At 35.4% G+C, this 20,040-nt stretch overlaps 1 protein-coding gene across 1 annotated transcript in view; it reads left to right on the top strand.

Moving 5' to 3' along the window:
- Positions 1 to 20,040, top strand: part of LOC131195077 (piezo-type mechanosensitive ion channel component 2-like) — a 50,932-nt gene that overhangs the window by 22,314 nt on the left and 8,578 nt on the right. Inside the window, exons 17-34 of the mRNA XM_058176702.1 lie at positions 1,037 to 1,126; positions 1,928 to 2,019; positions 2,827 to 2,898; positions 3,511 to 3,632; positions 4,290 to 4,416; positions 4,676 to 4,747; positions 6,070 to 6,236; positions 6,841 to 7,007; positions 8,568 to 8,844; positions 9,294 to 9,301; positions 9,473 to 9,731; positions 10,300 to 10,488; positions 11,405 to 11,561; positions 12,472 to 12,598; positions 13,671 to 13,818; positions 15,037 to 15,248; positions 16,809 to 16,967; positions 19,510 to 19,657. Coding sequence (XP_058032685.1) covers positions 1,037 to 1,126; positions 1,928 to 2,019; positions 2,827 to 2,898; positions 3,511 to 3,632; positions 4,290 to 4,416; positions 4,676 to 4,747; positions 6,070 to 6,236; positions 6,841 to 7,007; positions 8,568 to 8,844; positions 9,294 to 9,301; positions 9,473 to 9,731; positions 10,300 to 10,488; positions 11,405 to 11,561; positions 12,472 to 12,598; positions 13,671 to 13,818; positions 15,037 to 15,248; positions 16,809 to 16,967; positions 19,510 to 19,657 — 2,593 coding nt within the window. The remainder of the gene's footprint in view (positions 1 to 1,036; positions 1,127 to 1,927; positions 2,020 to 2,826; positions 2,899 to 3,510; positions 3,633 to 4,289; positions 4,417 to 4,675; positions 4,748 to 6,069; positions 6,237 to 6,840; positions 7,008 to 8,567; positions 8,845 to 9,293; positions 9,302 to 9,472; positions 9,732 to 10,299; positions 10,489 to 11,404; positions 11,562 to 12,471; positions 12,599 to 13,670; positions 13,819 to 15,036; positions 15,249 to 16,808; positions 16,968 to 19,509; positions 19,658 to 20,040) is intronic.

The following is a 20,040-nucleotide window of genomic DNA, read 5'->3' as shown; positions in this document are numbered from 1 at the left end:
GAATCATTCCCACAATTTCTAAAAAAAAGGAATAGTTTTTTAAAGAAGTATGACTAGTCATAATATATCGTTTTTTCAAGTTACAGGTTTTCTGATTAGGCTTTGATTTGTTTATATTTTTCAGCATTGTTGGTTGTTAATATGTTCTATTTCCAGGTGTGATGTAAGGGAAAATAATTCTCCAACAATGAATTTCACTGCACATTTTTAGGTTATTATGCATAAAGGGAACTATTTCCTTTGTGATCCTTAGAAAATAATATTTTGATGTTTTAGAGAATTTAAGTCTTTATATATGGAATTGTCTAATAAATTGCTGATTATTAATGGATTCTGATTTTTTTAATTGGTTGGCATACATACTGTATGTACATAAATGACTTTTTTTCTGTCTGAAGTATACTTAATTAAAATTAAAATTTGCTTTTTCAACCTGATGATTTTTACATTTATTGGAATGGCAATGTCTAAAATTCTCAGTAATTGCAGGGATTTTCATAGTTTGTGTTAGCTTTTATGTCATCGTTAAAAATCTTAATCTTATACAAATAATTAATTGTAGGTAATTTCAGTTTATGCTGCCTGAAAATTCTGGAAATTTCAACCCCACATATTTGAAGGATCCAGCCTAAGAACATAAAAGTTCTGATCTTCAGTTGCCAAAATTAAAGGGAGTTGATTCTCAAGCAGCAAAGACTGAGCATGTTTATTGGCTATTTTTAATTACTGCTGGAAGGGAAGAAAAAGCCACATGGTACAGACAATAGAAAAGAATAGATGCATTCCATGCTCTAAAATTTTGTTGTAGATTCTTCTGCTGTTAGCAATATTAATTAAATGGTTGCTTTGCATATATATCTGTTGGAGACAGTACACATCTGAATATTATCAATACAGCAGTCTGTGAACTTCATGGGTTTTCTACAAAGGCAACTTGCTGGCTACCATTCTAATGCAGAAAAAAAAAGTAATGCTGGATAAATTAGAACCAAGGCACAATTCTGGAAAGATTGTTCCAACTTGTTTTTCAAAACAGGGCAGCTGAGATGTTTGAGTTGAAGCTGAAAAAAAAGGTAACTTCTCAGATGGAAGAAAATAGAAAATCAATGGAAATCGTGAAAAAGCAGTAAGTTTCTTCATTCAGTTGCAACAGCATCAAAAAAACCCAAAACCCTAGGAAATACGACAAATCTATTTTCTTCTGGGATGCTCAGTTGGGAAAGGCGGTAAAAATGGATCATCAGCTTAAAGGCAAAAAGTTTCAGTTTAGTGTATCAATATCAGTAATGTCACCCATGTAGGCTGGATAGCTTTTAATTAGATTGTTCTTTGTGACCAGAAGTATTAGATAGATATTTTGTCTTTCTTTCTTAAATTTTGTTTTTGTGGCAGCTTTTTCTTCGGCTATAGCATATACTGTAGTTATCACATACAATATATTCATGAGATAAAGTCTGTGAAATTTGAGACAATTTACAAATAAAAATACATATTTATTATTGTCTTTGGTAGTCCAAAGAAGTCTGCATGTCTAAATCCATATCATAAGTATAAACAATACTTACAGCTAGTGTGAGTTAAAATGCCATCCCCCCAGTCTTCTCAGTGAAAGGGTCTTGATACATGTAAAGATGTTAAATAGAAATTATGGTCCTTGATAGCACTTGTCTGCAAATATGGAAGTGTGGTCCATATTATTGGGAAAAGAAATAAGCTCAAATTTCAGACATCTTATACTTTAGGCTTCATTGCAAGAACATATGCTCAATTCTACATTGGCAAGCAAGAGAAGCCCACAAAAGAAAGAAAGGAGAGAAATCATAATACTAGCATAGTCTTTAAAAAAACCTCAGTTATATTGGTATAAAAGCATCCTTGACTTTTTTGGAGGCAGGAAATCATCTGTTCTTTTGTGATTTTTTTTAAGGATGGACCTGGTTAAATCAAAATTTAAAAACCAAAGCTCCTGCAAAGTACTAGAAACAGAGTCTGATCAGAAATTGGAAGAGGAGGTTCCAGGTAAAAACCTTCATTTCCCCCCCCACAAAACATCTAAACCTTATTGCTTAGAAAATTTTGAATATCCCAGACTTTTTGCAACCTTCTGACAAGCAAAGTCAATGGGAAAATCAGATCCACTTAACAACCAAGTTATTAACTTAACAACTGTGATGATTCATTTAACAACCATGGCAAGAAAAGTCATAAAATGAGGCAAAACTCACTTAGCAACATAAAAAATATCTCAGCAAACTTAAAAGAAAATAGAAAATCAATGGAAATCATGAAAAAGCAGTAAGTTACTTCATTCAGTTGCATCAAAAAACACACCTAGGAAATATGACAAATCTATTTTCTTCTGAGGTGCTCAGTTGGGAAAAGCGATAAAGATGGATCTTCAGCTTAAAGGCAAAAAATTTCAGTTTTAGTATGTCAATATCTTTAATGTCACCCACGTAGGCTGGATAGCTTTCAATCAGATTGTTCTTTGTGACCAGAAGTATTGGATAGATATTTTGATTTTCTTTCCTAAATTTCTGTTTATATTGAAAAGAAATGACACTAAAATTACAGGATATTTTGATAATGATGACACTCTCAAATTCTGCTGTTGCTATGACTGTATTAGCCACAGTGTTTGTGTGACAATATCATTTGCACATCATCACTTACCCTCTGACCCTATGGATGCCCATGCTTGGTCATGAAGTCTGGGAATTCTGGGAACTCCAACCAACATATCTGGAGAGTGACAGGTTGGGTAAAGTTTCTCTATTTTTTCTTAAGGCACTTTTTACTGAGTAATTCTTTTTGTCTTTTCTGCAGGAGATGATACCAGCAAGATGGAAAAAGAGAATAAAAAGAATTGTTGGCAGCCATGGGTGACACAAAATTCAGGTACATTACCTGTGTTTACTAAGAAAAGGCCTATTTACTTGGTGTCCCCTTTGAAGAGAATCTTCCTTCTTTTCAACTTGTCCTCCTTGATTTGTTTGATGTTTATGCTGTAAAATAATTATTGCTAGGCTTGGAAAAGCATGAACAATGAGTTAAATCAGTTGTTTAAAAACATTCTGGCAGATCAGAATGATGTATTTGATTCAATAGTCTAATTTTTTTAAAAAAATATTTGTAATGCAAAGGACTTACAAAAAATATAGGTGTCATCTTCAGGTACTGCATATAGCTCTGTTTTATGCAAGTACAGTGGCTTAACAGTGAAATGTTTCACTAAACAATTACAGTTTTCCCTCTTTTCTACCTAATTTTCTTCTGATGGGTTGAGCTACAATTGGCTTGAATAGAGGGGAGCTGAAGTTAATTCCATCTGCAGGACACCAGGTTAGATAAAAAGCTGTTTTAATTGGTTTTAGTATTTGTAAGTAATGTGGCAATGGAACTCCTCAATCTTTGAGGAGCAGAAAACGTGGCTAAAAAATCTGGATTTTATCCATGTGGCATATAATGCCATAAGAGCTTTTTAATACCTGGATTTTCTGTCAATTTCAGTGGTTCGAATTGGAAGCTATAGCCTTTTTGATACAGATAGTGAAGAAGAAGAAGAAGAAGAAGAAAACGAACACTCTGAAAAGAGCAAAAAAGAATTATTTAAAAAGAAAACAGCATGGCAGGTGTGACCAATTTCTGAAGGGGAAAAATGTGCTGGGGAAGTGACTGAGAGCTAATGGAAATGGCACATAGGCATGTAGTTATTTTTAAATGGTAGGCAAAACTATTCATTCAGGCTTTGTGGGAATACAATTCTGTACCCTTGACCTACAACCATTCATTTAGAATCTATTCAAAGTTACAATGGCACTGAAAAACAAGATTTACATCCGGTCCTCACACTAACAACCATTGCAGCATTCCCACAGTCAAAATTTGGGTGCTGTGCACTGCAACCCAAATTACAGTATTCCAATGTCATGTGATGGCCATTTGCAAACTTTCCAGCTGACTTCTGACAAGGAAAGTCAATGGGGAAGTCAGATTCACATTAACCATGAATCTTACTTAATAACTGAAATGATTCACTTAACAACTGTCTCATGTCAATGATTGACCTCCCCTAATGGCTTCAGCAGCCCCTAATGGCTCCCCTAATGGCTTCAGGGGAGAGGAACTAAATTCTATTTTCTTTCAGGACATCAATTTTATTCTATGTTTTGGCTGTTTTACAAAACCCACCATTTTGTTAAAAGGCTGTAGAAATTCAGTAGGAGATAATTTAATATATTCTACCTCAGGTTAGCCATTGCTTAATAAGATTCTGCCCTTTTTTGCAGCTTGCATATGAAGCCTGGATAAACAATGCAAAATCAGCTCTAAATATCAGAGAGCAAGATGAAATTAGAAGTCAAAGAAATAAAAAGGAGGAGGAAAGGAAAAAGAGGTTGCCAGGGGTTGAAAGAGGTAGGAGTACTTATACACATGCTGTTATTTTCACTAGGTTATACCAAGATTTGTTAGAAATGGAAAATACTATATTTTAAATCATCCCTTACCTCTTATTAATTTATTTTGGAAACTTGTCCAGTTAAAAATAAATGTTGACGGAAATGTGGAAACCTCAATATACAACTTTGGTCCCTTCATCAAGGGCATTGGCCTGAGTCATAATTCTGGGATACTGTTTTGATTTTTTAATTTTTGTTTTGTTTTGTGTGTTTAGCTAATGTCACTTTGGAATCCTCTGATGAAAATATAGTGATACTGGCTTCTGAAGAGGACTTGGATAAGTCAGGTAATTAATTCCATTGTACAGAAATAATTAGAATACAAATTAATGAGTCAATCATCTATCTCTCATGTAGGTCACAGGTGAGTAACCACCAAGGCTTTAACTCAGTCTTCTAGTCTTGGAAGGATGGCAAGAAGGCCATGTCATCAAAGGTGATGGGGCATGAAGCAGGGGAATCCACCAATGAGGATCTGTGCTAATTGCAGTTGGGACAGGACACCTGGCCATTATTCTGTTTAATTTGGGATTTCTTAAGATGTTTTCATTTCCAGTTTATGCATGGGAGGCAAGCAGCCAAGGGCTACAGTGTACAAATGTCCTATAAATTAAATTTTATTGGGTTTAATTCCATGATGGTGATAGTGGTGACATTTTTATGCTGCTTTGAAGGGACAGATTCTACATTAAATTTTGAGACAATAAGCTCCAGTTTACCATATCTACCAAGAATAATCATGACTTTCTGATAGCAGTTTTTATTTCATTATTATTCCATGTGGCTCCAACTTTATTATCTTGTTAACATTATATTGCAGGTATAATGGTTTTGGGATTTTAATTGTGATCAAGCAGGTATAATAAAATATAAAATAAATATCTTCATGAATATCTCCATATCTCCATGGATATCACACTAAATGCATTTTTGCACTTTGCAACAGTTGATAGCAATTATTAAAATCATAAGCAAGAGAGGTATTTAACTCTTTCTTCTCCTGCTGAACTCTCCCGGTGAACTCAGGAAAATCTCCTTGTATAAGAAGGATTTCTGGAGTATTGAGAGAAAATCACAGAGACAGTTTGAGAGTACTTTCCCCCAAAGTAAGTATCAACTTCAGGGAAAGAGTTTTCTTAAGGAATGTAGCTGGATAAGATACTTGGATAATTTTTTCTCTTTGTAGCTCCACCAGATTAATGAATACTATTTGCATTTTGAAAATCTGAATGTTAAAGAGAAAGATACATTTGATATCAGTTCTAAAGTAACTTTAAATGGCTATATAACTGCAGGTATACCAATGCCAATGAATTCATGGTATCTGTTAGAGGACAAATAAAACAGATCATAACATGAATATACAAAATACAGAATAAACTAAGAAAATAAATGTCATTGAAATACAGACAGATGCTGTCACTCTTAGGGACTGAAACATTATATGTGTATGAGTATTTCTGAGAGCAAGATTAGTGAAGCAGTTTTTATAACTATAATGTGAGGGTTACGTCCCAAGCCTTGCATATTCCTAAAGGGTCTTCAGAATTGGAATGATGTTGGGCTGTCAGTTTTTCTCATAGTAAGATGCTTGTTCTCTTCACAACAGAAAGTATTATGCAAAGAATAATCAACATTATTAAGCTTATCTCCATCTTGAGGCATGCATTGATGGATGGTATTATAGAAGCCCTTAATTCCCTCGTTAAAGATAATTTGGACATTGCTGATGCATTGAGAATAAACAAATATATTCTTTCGCAACAGATGAACAAGGTAAGATTTCTGGATTTTGAAGTATTGTAGCTTACATTCAGTTTATAGAGGCTTTGTGTTTTTGTGACAATTTTAATTTAAGAAATTGGATTTGAATTTTATTATTTTTACTGGGATTAGTTGTATTGTTGCTCATGGTGACTTTGTAGATAGTTGTCCTGAACTGCATTTGGTGTCCAGTCAGATGGCCAATCATCGCTAGAGTGCTTTCAGACTGCTAGAATGAATTCAGCAAGTATAAATGTAGAATTCATGGGACATTGTGGAACTATGGTTGGAAATAGATGGTGTTGTGCAATCAATTTAATTTATTATGTTTTTACTTAGAATTATCAGGAATAAGATAGGCATCCATATGCATTTCTCAATGTATATTGTAGGCAATGCTAGTTAGCATTGACTAACTACTAATTTCTACTAAAGACAGTAGAATATGTTAAGGAGCTTTTCTCTTCATCTGTGACTTTCTCCATTTCATGTAACATGTCAATTCCAGATAATACTATTTTCTTTTGAGCTTTCATGGACCAAAGCATTTCCATTTAATTCTCCTTTACTGCTCTCTTTCCACCCAACTAATTGTGCTCTGGATTATTTTCTAAAGGGAAATGAGGTTTCAGCAGATATGGTTCTACAACATTACAGATTTGGGAATAATCAGCCAGTTTATGGAGAATATAGAGCCAAAATAATAGGAACTGAGGAAAGCCAAGGCAAGGTATCTGAATCCCCACCAACTGAGAATACTGAGCCTTTATCTGTGCAACTGAGGTAAGAAGTAATTGCCTGTCACAAGGTGGAAACTTCCAGTATTTTTTCTTCAGGTTTTTGTAATGTTCATATACATTAGGAAATATATTGGGATGTTGAGGAACAAATAATGTAGATTTATATATATTTGAATCTGTAGTGTCTCTTTTGCCCATTAAAAATCAATGGAAAATAACCACAAAGGCATTATCTCGGCTTTTATCTTTGACCCTTTAAAGCAGTATTTGTCAACCTCAGCCGCTTTAAGATGTGAGGACTTCCAGCTCACAGAATTCCATAGACAGCATGTTACTTGAAAATTCTGGGAGCTGAAGTTCACACATCTTAAAGTTGCCAAGGTTAAGGAATGCTGTCTTTAAAGCAAAGAGTGCTGGCAGTCTTCACACTGCAGGTGCAGGGGAAGGAGAGCTGAAGTGGTAAATGGAAACGTTTAAAAGTGGCTGCCTTTCCAAATAACATGGCTATTTAAGATCAGTTTGGTCTTGGATATTGCTTCTACCAACATATAAAGGATGTATGCAAGAAAATCCTTTTGATGGAAAAGGAGGATGTAGATACGGACAGCTGTGGTGTACCAAAATTTCCTCAAAATGATGAAATGCACACTGTGATATCATGGTGCACATCCCTCCATTACATATTTACATCCTTTGTACATGTTGATGCAAGTAGAAACATTGTGAGTTTTGCAACATGACACTATGTTTCATCACACCCATTTTACTTGGCTCTTTCCCCAAAGCACTAGGATAGAGAGAAGTCAGATTTAGAAGGTAGCAGGTTTGGCTGCATAATAGAAGAGTGGTTTTGATGCCAGGTTTTTCTTTCTGTGTTATTATTTGTTTGTTTGTTTTTCTTTTATTGTTTGTTTTTCTTATATAATAATTGTACACTGTTTAGAACTGTGTTTTTAGGATATGACAGCCACAAGAGTTTGAAATAAATAAATGAATAAATAAACAAGCAGGAGGATTTCTACACTGGGCAGGCCATAACTAGATGATTTGGACAGTGTGAGGTTGACTAGATGATCTCAGATATCCCTTACAAAGCTATGATTTTATGATGTGACTCCCACACAGAGAAGAAACACAAAACCCACTTTCCCATTTTTTGGTGCTTTGCTTTTTTAGATTTTTTCAACTTGGCTTTGAACAAAGAGGATATTCATTAGATTTTTATCTTTTAAAACAAGATTAAGTAACCTGTTACCCATGGACCAAATGTGCAGTCTCTCCCAGCCTAATTATACTGGGTGGTAAAACACAAATTTTTGATGGTGAGATCTTTACTTTGGAGACCAAATATGGAACTTTTGAGCAAAGAAGTATTGTCTGCCATCATTCTAACAGAGGACTCAAAGGTCCATAGTTATCAAGGAGCTTGTTTCCATTGATTTTTGTTTTGCACAAATCTCTGATGGTAAAAATGGTTCAGAAATGAAGGATAATGAATTGTTTTTAACAGTTCTTTGAAAGAAGAACCATTGTGAAAACGCCTCTCAATCTTGGAATTACTAAAAGATTTCTGGACAATTTTTTTTATGTCTTTGGAAATCAGGAGATCCAGTGAAACTGACAAAGATGTAATGGGGACTGAGAAGATAGAAGGGGGAAGTGAAAAAGAAGCCCTCTCCCAAGGATTCACTCTGATCACTTCCTGTGCAGAACCTGCCATTCTTTCTAACTCTCCATCAGAAATTCAAGAGTCTGCAGATTCCTTGTTCACTAGAAGTCCAAAAGCCAACAAGCCATTAGGTGAAATATCTCCTATGATGACAACCAGTGAGCTGGTGCTTAACAGGCAAGCCATATCTCATTATGCTTTTATTAAAACTGCCTTCTGACCTCACTTTGCTTTCAAAGAGCATGAATTCAAGATTGCAAAATCCTTAAGTCCACAATATTTCAGTGAGTGCCTCTTGTTCACTGTTCTGACATAACCCAGAGCAGACATTTCAAAGCTCCATTGTTTTTTTCCAACACACTGGGTGAAATGCCGATATTCACAATCCCACATCTGGATGACTTCAACTGTGGTAGGCTGACCTACTAGTTTAACAATCCTCAGTGGGGGAAAAAATGAAAGAGATATTCATGATGAACTGTATCTAAAGTTCAGGATATCATTTATTCTAGAATATATTTATGCTGGTATATATTATTTTAGTTACAATTATTAATTGTGAGCTAGTTTGGTCTAGTGGTTAAGGAACCAGGTTAGAAACAGGAGACTGTGAGTTGTCCTGTCTTAGGCATGAAAGCTGTCTGGATGACTCTTTCTCAGCCCATAATGTCAGCCTCATGCAACAAAGTAGTTAGTTATTTCTTGTCACAACCAATGGATTAATATTTAGTTGATCCAAAAATAGGACCCTGCACCTAAGGGAAAATGCTAAGGAGGGGAAATAAGTTATCACAGTTAATGACATTTCTTTTGTGTTTTTTTCCTTAAATATCGTCTAGCATTCTTCATGACAGTGAGCTGGAGCAGTCAGATAAATTTTACCAATGCCTTCCTTTCCCCTTGAAGCTGGGAGTTGCTTTGTACCATGTTATGGTCTCTACATCAGAAATGCTTTGTTATTTTGTTATCATTGTGAACCACATGGTTTCTGCTTCCATTCTTACTTTGGTTCTCTCCATCTTGATATTCCTGTGGCCTATGTTGTCCAGTCCAAGGCCTACCAAATTCTTCTGGATGACAGCAATCATTTACACTGAGGTAAGTGTTCAGTAGTTGCTGCATTTAGTTGCTGTACTCTTCTCTGTATATCATTTTCACTTCCCTTTGAGCTTCACTGAAATAAAGAACTGACCAGGTACTAAGAGGTCTCAAGCCTACCTGGAAATCTTAGTCTCTGACTTGAAAGCAACTACTGGTCACATTGGAAAGAAGGAAAACTAGAACAGAACATGGTACAAGGTCTCAAGCAAAAAGGAGAAAAACAGGACTTCTTGTTAGCATCTTTCAACACAGGCCTTTGAATAAATGGTGATTTGTATCTGGAACATATGTCCTTCCACTAATTATCCTGGGAAAACACATGGATAAGAGTGAAAAACACTTATTTCAGATGAACCCTACAAGATAAATGTTAATATTGTCTCACAGTTTCTATTGCTTTCTCCTTTGAAAAGATGATCATTAAATAAGCAGGATAAAAATATGAAGCCTGTGTCATAGAACAGATCACTACCCCCATTTTAGCACTGCTCACTGTTTTAGAACTCTTGAAGAATTATCATTTTATAGTAATAGTAAATCTACATATGTTTTCTTCTTCTGCCAGATAATGATTGTGATCAAATGTATTTCCCAGTTTGGATTCTTTCCTTGGTCTTCTAAGATATATTGCAGTATCAGTGCAGAAGCACCATTTGCCTTGCCAAATATAATTGGGATTGAGAAGAAAGATGGATTTGCACAGTATGATATGGTGCAGCTCCTAGCCTTGTTCTTGCACAAGTACATCTTGAAGGTACTGCAAACTATCCTTAATAAGGAAGAAAGACATTAATCCTCCTTTTCAAGCATGGATTTGTTAACATGTCATATAGCAGATGTCTATGATAACATCAGAAGAGTCCTGAAATCAAAAACCTATCTAGTCTAGTAACTTGTCCTTATGGTGATTTTGATCATCCATGGTGATCGGTGACTTTTCTGTAGTGATCAACCATGTCCCACTCTCTATTGATACAATAGAGAGTGGCACTTATGTTTTCTAGCAGATGGAAATGTCATTGCAAATATATTATCTTTGAAACTGCAGCTAATATAGAACTATCACACCCATTGGCAGCCCTATGCTCCATTAATTTCTTTAACTTCTCAGCTTCTGGAAACAAATAATTCTATAATTGGGCCAAACATTTTGTAACAAAACATTTCTTTTAGTGTGTCCTGAATAGCCAGTTGTTTTCTATTATCATTGAGAAAGAGAGATGTTCCTTGCTCTGGATATTCTTCATACTGTGTATAGTTCTTTACAGTACACCTTTCTTTCTTTTCCCAACTATTTTCTTTTTTCAACTAAAATCTCCCAAGCTGTAATTTTTAATACAAAATTTCTCCAGCTATATGACTGAAGTTTCCCTAATAGACTTGTCATAGAGCAAATGAAGCAGTCAATGTTATGGTCATAATATTTGAAGGATCATCTCTTCAAATGTTTTTCTCTCCTAAAGCATCAATCTGAGTTCCCTCAAATACCGAAATTTGGGTGGTTACTTGACAGCCAACTTTCTTCATGAAAGCTCCTATTATTTTTCCTGCTCTGTGCTCTGACATGCATGGGAATTATGCATGTATAGACCCAGCATTCTCTTTCACTTCTTTTAAATGTGATTTAAGATTCCCACATGCAATAACTTTCACTTTGCTTTGTCCCACAGTGTCAAGGTCTCTGGGATTCTAAAATACTAGATCCTAAACAAAAGGACATGGCCAAGAAATCTAAGAAGAAAAGTTGCAAAGATCATTCGAAAGAACATCAGTCTAGCTCAGAAGGATGGCATCTCTCTAGGAACATTTTAAAGAGGGTTAATAGAGGTAGATAAATGCAAATATGTGAACAAAATATTCTTGCTATGAGAACCTTCCTGATTAGCAGGAAGAGTAAAAGTCAAAAATATACTAATCAAAGAAGAGCTGGAGAATTGAACATTTTATTGCTGGAGTGGGAAAAGCTAACAGCAGCTTCCTACTCAGTCAAGATGAATATAATTCTATAACCAAAAGCCTAGATGGCCCATTAAAGAAATGTCTTAAGCTCTCTGGCATTGAGGGAGGAAATAATTTGAAGTGATCTTTTCAAATTTCATTTGCATTTGTTGTTATCCTACCTTAGGGTGAGTAACCATAGGCTCAGAGTCCCCTTTTGTAGTTCTAGAAACTTTTTCAACTAAACTACAGTGCCCAGTGCCATTGGTGAAAATGGGAAATGTGATTTCCCATCATTTTGAGATGACAAATGTAGCATAAACTATAAAATAAACTCAATCCATTTGAGAAACAAAAGTAGCCCCTATCTTAGAAATGGAAATAAAAATAGAAAATCTAAGGGTTGTCTCTTTTTTGATCACTCTGTCCCATGTCTCTCAACCTCCCCCAAATGGCCTCCCCCGTCCTAAAGCCTCACTTTCATTGCTATTGCTGTGGTTTGGTTTATGTTGAGAAGTTCCACATTTCTTTAAACTTCTTTTGCAATCAAAAGGTGAAAGCTTGATCCCTCTATGTTCATTAGATTCTTTTATTGCCATTTGGGGGGGATTCTCCCACACAAGAATTTGCACAGGAGCATTTCTTTTAACGTTTCAGAAGACATGATTGGACTGAAGATCAATTGTTACATGCTTGGGAATGGAACCTGATCAGATGTCAGGGAGCATTTAAAAAATTTCTGCTGTCATGTGAAAGCTTCTCAGATAGCATAATGACTTTTTTCCTTTCCTTCTGACAGACAAATCTCTGAAAGAAGCCCAGAAGACATGCAGCTTTTTCAGAAAACCTCCATCTGGCAAGAAGAGACATTCTAAAGAAACAATAAACCGGAAGATTCTTAACACAAAAAAGTTGCTGATTAAAATGTAAATAGAGGGTTTCCTTTTATTTTTAAAGAATCTCTGAAAGAGTATTTCTTGACCTTCACAACTTTAAGATGGGTAGACCTCAACTTCCCTCTGCTGGGGAATTCTAGGAGTTGAAATCCACCCATCTTAAAGTTGCCAAGATTGAGAAACATTGACCTAAAGAAAGTAAGGTGTTGCAACCTGAGCTGAGTTGCAAGTAGAGCAGGGGATGGCAGGAAGAGTAGACACAAAACTTACATTGCCAGATGATCATGCCTGAAAAATGATGCTGCTACATAGAATTCTACAAGGAAGAAACATGGTACATTTGCTTTTGACTATAAAATGGTCGAGATCTTTGAGATTTCGTTTAGCTGACGATGATGCAAAAAAACATATCTCTGAGAGAAAATCCGGGGTCATAATGATGCAAGGAGTACTGCGCTGCTGTATTTAAGTTCTGCATGTTTTGTATGTATGTGTCACAATACAATATGTGGACAAAAGGGGCAGAGTTTAATCACAACGGTGTGATGCTCATTTTGTCATTTACCTGCTTCTGGGGCTGCCTTTGTGATCATGGCTTTATGAATAGGCATATTAATCAATTGCTGAGAAGCAGACTCAACCTCCCTCACACACACACCCTGCCCTCCAAGTTAGCCATAATAAGACTGGATGAAGTCTTTGTCATAAAGATAGATGATGTAAAAGAGAATAATATCCTGTGGTTTGCTTTCATTTATGATTACAATAACTGTCTTTTCATGGTTATCTGAGCTGAGAAGTCCTAGAATGAAATCAGATATTTCAGCTTGATATTTGACCCAACCAGAGAATAATGTGCATCAAACTACTGTATGTGGGAAAGAACAGACAGAGAAAGGGGTATCCAACTCTAGAAAACGATGTCCACATTTATACCACTCTTTGGGTCTAAAACCTCATCTCAACTAGCTAGTTTGTGTGTTCTCTGCAGTGTCTGCTATAATGCTGTCACTTTTTTCTTGAATTTTAAGCAAGGACTTTATCTTAACAAATATGACTCTACTTTGCACTTTGACGGATCTAGATAAACTCTTACCCCCAGTGTGCTTTGGATTTATCGGCCTATCAAGCAGTTCTTCTATGACACCATTGATCCCGAGAGCAGCCCAGTCTGTGATATCTATGTTTTCATCTTCATTGCTGATGTGATTAATTTTATTATTGGCATCTTTGGCTATGGGGCATTTGGGGTAAGTAGCAATGTGTGTTGCTGAAATTTTAACAGAAAGGGTTTGTAGAGTATGTTTTGCTGGGTCTGGAAGAAAGTTTTTTTTTCAGAATTTCAAACAGATTTGCTAATGCTTCCCTCAGTGATAAAGAAGAAATACTCATGTGCTCATGATGTGCTCAAAAGCTATTACTATTTTGCTATTACTTCAAAAGTTCCAAATCCATGAATGCATTCCAATTTTAAGTTGTTGTCCAGAACAATTTCAAGTTCAATGAAATCAATGCTCTAATAAAAATATCTTTAGATATTTTTGCTGCAAAATATGTGACTTCTTGTAAATGTATGAATGTTCACGAACCAAGTTGGGGTAGTAATTTGAGTTTTCGATTATTGGACCTAGATTTAAATCCCCACTTAATTGTGGAATTCACTAGGTGACCTTGAGCTAAGATCTGTCAGCTCATGGAGTCATTGTGACCCTAATAGAGTAGTGGGGAGGGGAGGGGTGAGGAGAGGAGAGGAGAGGAGAAAGACAATACTAGAAGAGACTACAGACTGAAGAGGATTGGACCCAAATGCTTTAAAGCAAAAAGTAAACCTGTAGATGATGAGGCATATTTGGAACTGAGTCTATGGAACATAGGAACAATGTGGCTTCTATATGATACGATGGAAATTAGAGAAAATACTGGTTAAATAAACTTACGAAGCTAGATTTGAAAATGAAATGCAAGTCTTTGCATTTAAAACTTTAAATGATTTTAAATGCCAGCCTAAAGTGTGGGACCATTATACGTGTGAATATATTGATCTATTATTGTTATGGTTATTGATACTAATACATATGTCTCATACTATTCCTCTGGAATAAACAGCACTAAGCAAAGTGAGGAAATACTACATAAAAAGTTATAGGCAAAAGAAATTGGAGTTCAGAAAAAAGAAGAGGAAATTTAACTTAATGTAGTTTTATTTGGCATTATTATTATGATGTTTGGTCATATATGTTTAGCTAAATGTTTAGACTCAATTTGGTATTTTTATCCACCAACAGAGTACTTCCCAAGGGCCTGGGATAGACATTGTTGTTATTGATGTTAAGGGTTGTTAGCAGTGCCAATGGTATTCAAGTGGTCTTTCACATGTTTTAGGATTTGAAGGTATCTATTGCTATTGGTACTGTCTTTTGCTTTCTTTTGTCATGGTGTTATTATTATTTTTTTCTAACATATTTCAGATGCATTCAGACAGTGATATCACAGAATCCCTTTTGGAAGATGAAGTCCCTGTATCTTGGCTTATGATACTCTTGATACAGTTTGGCACCATGATAATTGATAGGGCACTCTACCTAAGAAAGAACACATTTGGGAAGTGTGTTTTCCAAATGATCTTGGTCTTTGGCGTTCATATTTGGATGTGTTTCATTTTGCCACAAGTAACACAAAGGTATGGCAATATCCAGGAAGGAACTGGGAGTTGCTTCCTGAAAAGTTCTTTTGGGGCTCAATTCAAAAGGGAGATATATATTCAGCGGGTGCAATGGCCTTTATTCTATATGTATCTTTTCTACGTGCTTCGAGGTATTACTTCAAGTCATCAAGGATAACCAAGTCTTCTCAGGTTGAGTACCATATTTTGTGTTAATTTGATGTGGTAGGCTATACAAAAAGTAACACGTAGGTCCAGGAAAAAGACCATTTACAAAGCTGAATTATAATGAAAGTGTTTTTTATAGGAACATGAAACTTAAATTAACAGATGTAATGGTTTCAAATTATTAAGAAATGAAAAGAAATACCAAAAAGGTGCTACCAAATTTCAGAAGCAATGAAAGAAAAAATTCTGGAGATTACTCAAAATTATTTAGGTACTGTACATGGCCTATGGTTTACAGAGATCTGTTCTAGAGCTATGTTGGTGGTTGCATCCACATTGTGGAATGTCATTGATGAGTGTAATTGGGCTTTTCCTAATGTATTGTTTTCATTATGATTTTAAAGATTGTTTGACATATGTATTGTTCTTTAGAGTGAGAGTGTTAAAAACTATTTTAGTTATTGATGATTCCGTTTAGTGTCTTTAGTTCCTTTCAGGCATAAAGTATAAATATTATTGCATTTGCATTATTGCATTTGAAATGAAAAAAAAAGACAGGAGAGTTTTAGTAGTATATAGGTAACTAGTAAGATTTCTTTCCAAGTGTATATTTAATAAGTTTCTTCTTCTGCCACATTAAAATAATGCAAATTGGTGAAAATATTTGTGACCTTTTGGGGATGCACCTAAAGTTTTTGATAGCCATGTATACATGGAACTTGAGTTTATGCTACTTGTGCTGCAGAAAGTATATCCAGATCCAAGGAGTAGAACTAAATATTTGTACTTGGGGATTGTTATGTTTGTTTGTTTGTTTGTTTATTGTGCATGCTTATATTAGTATATCCATGAACAATTCTCCAGGAGAAAAAAAAGACTTATATTCATAGCCAGAATCTGCCCTCTATTCATTCATTAACTGGTGAATATAAGGTACAGAATTATCTGCATGTAGTTCATGTCCCTAATAAAGCTGTAACCATTTACTTTATATAGCCTTCAGTTGTTATTAAGGGAATAAAGAAGAGGATTTAATTATTCTCCTCTTTTTTCTCTTCTGTGCATCCATAACTGGTCTGCAGGGTATGTATCTATCAAAATTTGCAAGATGGGAAGCACACTGTGGCAATAGTAGCCTTGCCCTCTTGGTCCATGCATCTATTTAACTCACATGTACAAAAGTGGCAGAACTTCACTGTAATGTTGCGCCTGCCATCCTGCAGATTTTTAACTCTACCCCTATGAATACATAATGCAACTCTTGTGTAATTAATGACAATTCCGTCTGTTCCCTTCACAAGACTGTACAGAGACACTAAATTGAGTAACAGCCAAGAACTAAGAAAATTTTATAGTATATGTAGTTAGAAAAAGTGAGAGATCAGAATGATTTTTTCTGTTCCTTCACAGGAGATTTAACAGGAATAGATTGGCTCAGGTGTGGTATTTGGTCAAGTGTATTTCTTTTGGTTTGTCCGCATATCAGATCAAATGTGGCTACCCAAATCGGACCACGGGCCGCTTTTTAACCAAGAATTACAACTATATAAACCTCTATTTATTCCAAGGGTAAGTAGTAATTTCTTGACAGGACATAAACATGTGCACACCTAGAAGAAGATGGCCGAAGGGAGATTGGAACTAACTGGTAGGTTTTGGACTTTCATACTAATAAAGTAACTTCAGCAGCAAAAAGATTCTTCTTTGACCCAAACTATTCTACTGATGCAAATTGTGAGAAGGGAAAATTTATTTATTTATTTATTTATTTATTTATTTTGTCACAACAATATATATAAGTATCATACAGAAAAGATTATATAGTGTATAAACATATATAAGAGTAAATATTAGGAGAAATAAGCATATATATATATAAGAAGGAGAAAAAGAAAAACAATAGGACCAGGAACGGTAGGCACGTTTGTGCTCTTATGCACTCCCCTTATGGTCTTCTTAGGAATGGGGTGAGGTCAATAGTAGAAAGTTTTTGGTTAAAGCTTTTGGGATTATGGGAAGAGACCACAGAGTCAGGTAAAGTGTTCCAAGCACTGATGATTCTGTTACAGAAGTCATATTTTCTGCAATCTAGATTAAAGCGGTTAACATTAAGTTTAAATCTATCGGTTGCTCTTGTAATATTGCAATTAAAGCTGAAGTAGTCTTTAACAGGAAGGACATTACAATAGATGATTCTATGAGTTAAACTTAGGTCTTGCCGAAGGCGACGGAGTTCCGAGTTTTCTAAGCCTAGGATTTCAAGTCTGGTGGGATAAGGTATTTTGTTGTTTTCAGAGGAATGGAGAACTCTTCTTGTAAAATATTTCTGGACACGTTCAATTGTATTGATGTCAGAGATGTGGTGAGGGTTCCAAACAGGTGAGCTGTATTCTAGAATTGATCTAGCAAATGTTTTATATGCTCTGGTTAGTAGTGTAGTGTTTTTGGAAAAGAAGCTACGCAAGATTAGGTTTACAACTCTTAGAGCCTTTTTTGCTATGTAGTTGCAGTGGGCTTTGGCACTTAGATCGTTTGAAATGTGACCTCTATTCTACAACTCCAAACAAATTTCTAAACAATATTCTAAAAAATATGACCTAAAAGTTAAAATGTGGGACTAAGGCTGGAAGACCAAGTACTAGTCCTCTCTCAGGCACAGAAGTTCACTATGTAACTTTCAATCACTTTTTCTTTCCAGCCCAACTACCAGTATAATGTAGTGCTTGTGTGTGTGGGCAATTAGAGGAAAATTTTTTAAACATGCCTCTTTTAGCATCTGGAGTTCCCAATATGAAAAAAGATGCCGAAGAGCTGGAAAGAGTGCAGAGAAGAATACAAAGATAGCAAGAGGCTTGAGGACTAAATACTCTGAAGATTGATTAAAGGAACTTAGTATGGTTAGCTTAAAGAAGAGAAAGATCAGGGAAGACATGGAAGCAGTCTTCAGATGCATGAAGGAATATCAGAAGGTCTGGATTTATTTCTCCAGAGCATCTAAGGGCAAGACAAAACTGGCAAGGGAAACTTAAGAAAGAGGGATCCAAATGTGGAATAAGGAGGAATTCCTAACAGAGCTATTAAACAGTACCTATTGTAAGCGTGCTTTCGAAAGCACATAAAAAATGCAAGTAGAAAAATAGGGATCACCTTTGATGGGAAGGTAACAGCGTTCCGTACGCCTTTGGCATTTAGTCATGCCAGCTACATGACCACGGAGACGTCTTCAGACAGTGCTGGCTCTTCGGCTTTGAAATGGAGATGAGCACTGCCCCCTAGAGTCAGGAACGACTAGCACATATGTGCGAGGGGAACCTTTGCCTTTTATTGTAAGTGTTCAATCATTGGAGATTTTCAAGAAAAAATATTAGATAGGCATTTGCTCAGCATAGATGTACTGGGCTTGATTTACTGAATATGATTTATGGGCGGAAATGGTATACCTACGTTCAAAGTTTCACCAGCCCTTAAGTAGGATAATAATCCGAACTCTGTGGCTCCCAGACAATGGAATCAAGAAACAGTTCTTGCTATCTTCCATTCCCTTTTTCATATAGTGATAAAGATCACCTAGTTTTGACAATATGAATAGAATTTTTTATAAACAGCCATAAATAAAATTATGATTATGATTTTTTATGAGTCAAGTTTAAGTCATAAATGGAAATCTATGATTGACTGGTCCTAAAATCAATCAATTAGTCAATCAATAATATATGAATTTTTTGGTTGCCTCTATGCCACTTGTAAAAAGTACAATTTATCATTTTCATTCTGTCTTAAGATTTTGTACCTGAAAACATAGGGATGCTCCAGTGTTAGCAGCATTGGTTAAATGATTTAGTTGCAGAACATTTCTGCAGTGTAAATTTAAAATGAGTGCAGATGTTTTGTTTTGATTTGTAATTCTTTGAAAGAAGAATTACAGGTATCTGTATCAGGATATTATTGGTATCCAAATTAAAGATTGATAGTTCTCTGTTGATTTTTCTTTAGAGGAAAGCCTTTGAATAAACTCCTAAAAATTAATTTATCAAATGTTTATGTTTGAAATGTTTATTACAAAATGCTAGTCACCAATATCAATTTGCCTTTTTTATTCTCTCATGGATAGATTCCGCATAATACCTTTCTTGGTTGAGCTGAAGGCTGCCATGGACTGGGTCTGGACTGATTCTACACTCAGCCTGTCCAGTTGGATCTGCTTAGAGGATATTTATGCAAATATTTTCATTCTAAAATGTCAGAGAGAGGGTGAAAAAGTGAGTGGTTTTTTTCTCTGGATCTTGCTAACGCTCTTATTGTAGGCGACACAGGATAAACTTGCTGGAAACTCTGGAAATAATAGTGTAAAACTTCTACAATGTGGCAGATTGAGTGGGCGGGGGAGTCTGGGATGATCTAGTCGACCTCTGAAATGGTTTATTTTTATTAGCTGTATTACAATAAACATTGTATTTAAGATTTCCAACTTCTGTGATGATAATCTTTTTGCTCATATCTGAATAATCATAAATGGAAATGTGGCCACAACATGTAGTTTTTGGAAACACTAATATGAAAACACTGAGATCATTGCACTTTTGTCAGATAAATCATAAAGGGATTTTGAAATATTTGGCACTGGGAAAATTGTATTATACCT

The sequence above is a fragment of the Ahaetulla prasina genome, chromosome 3 (genome assembly GCF_028640845.1).
Source record: "Ahaetulla prasina isolate Xishuangbanna chromosome 3, ASM2864084v1, whole genome shotgun sequence".
In the NCBI taxonomy this organism is placed as follows: Eukaryota; Metazoa; Chordata; class Lepidosauria; order Squamata; family Colubridae; genus Ahaetulla; species Ahaetulla prasina.
This window is presented reverse-complemented; position numbering and strand designations above follow the sequence as displayed.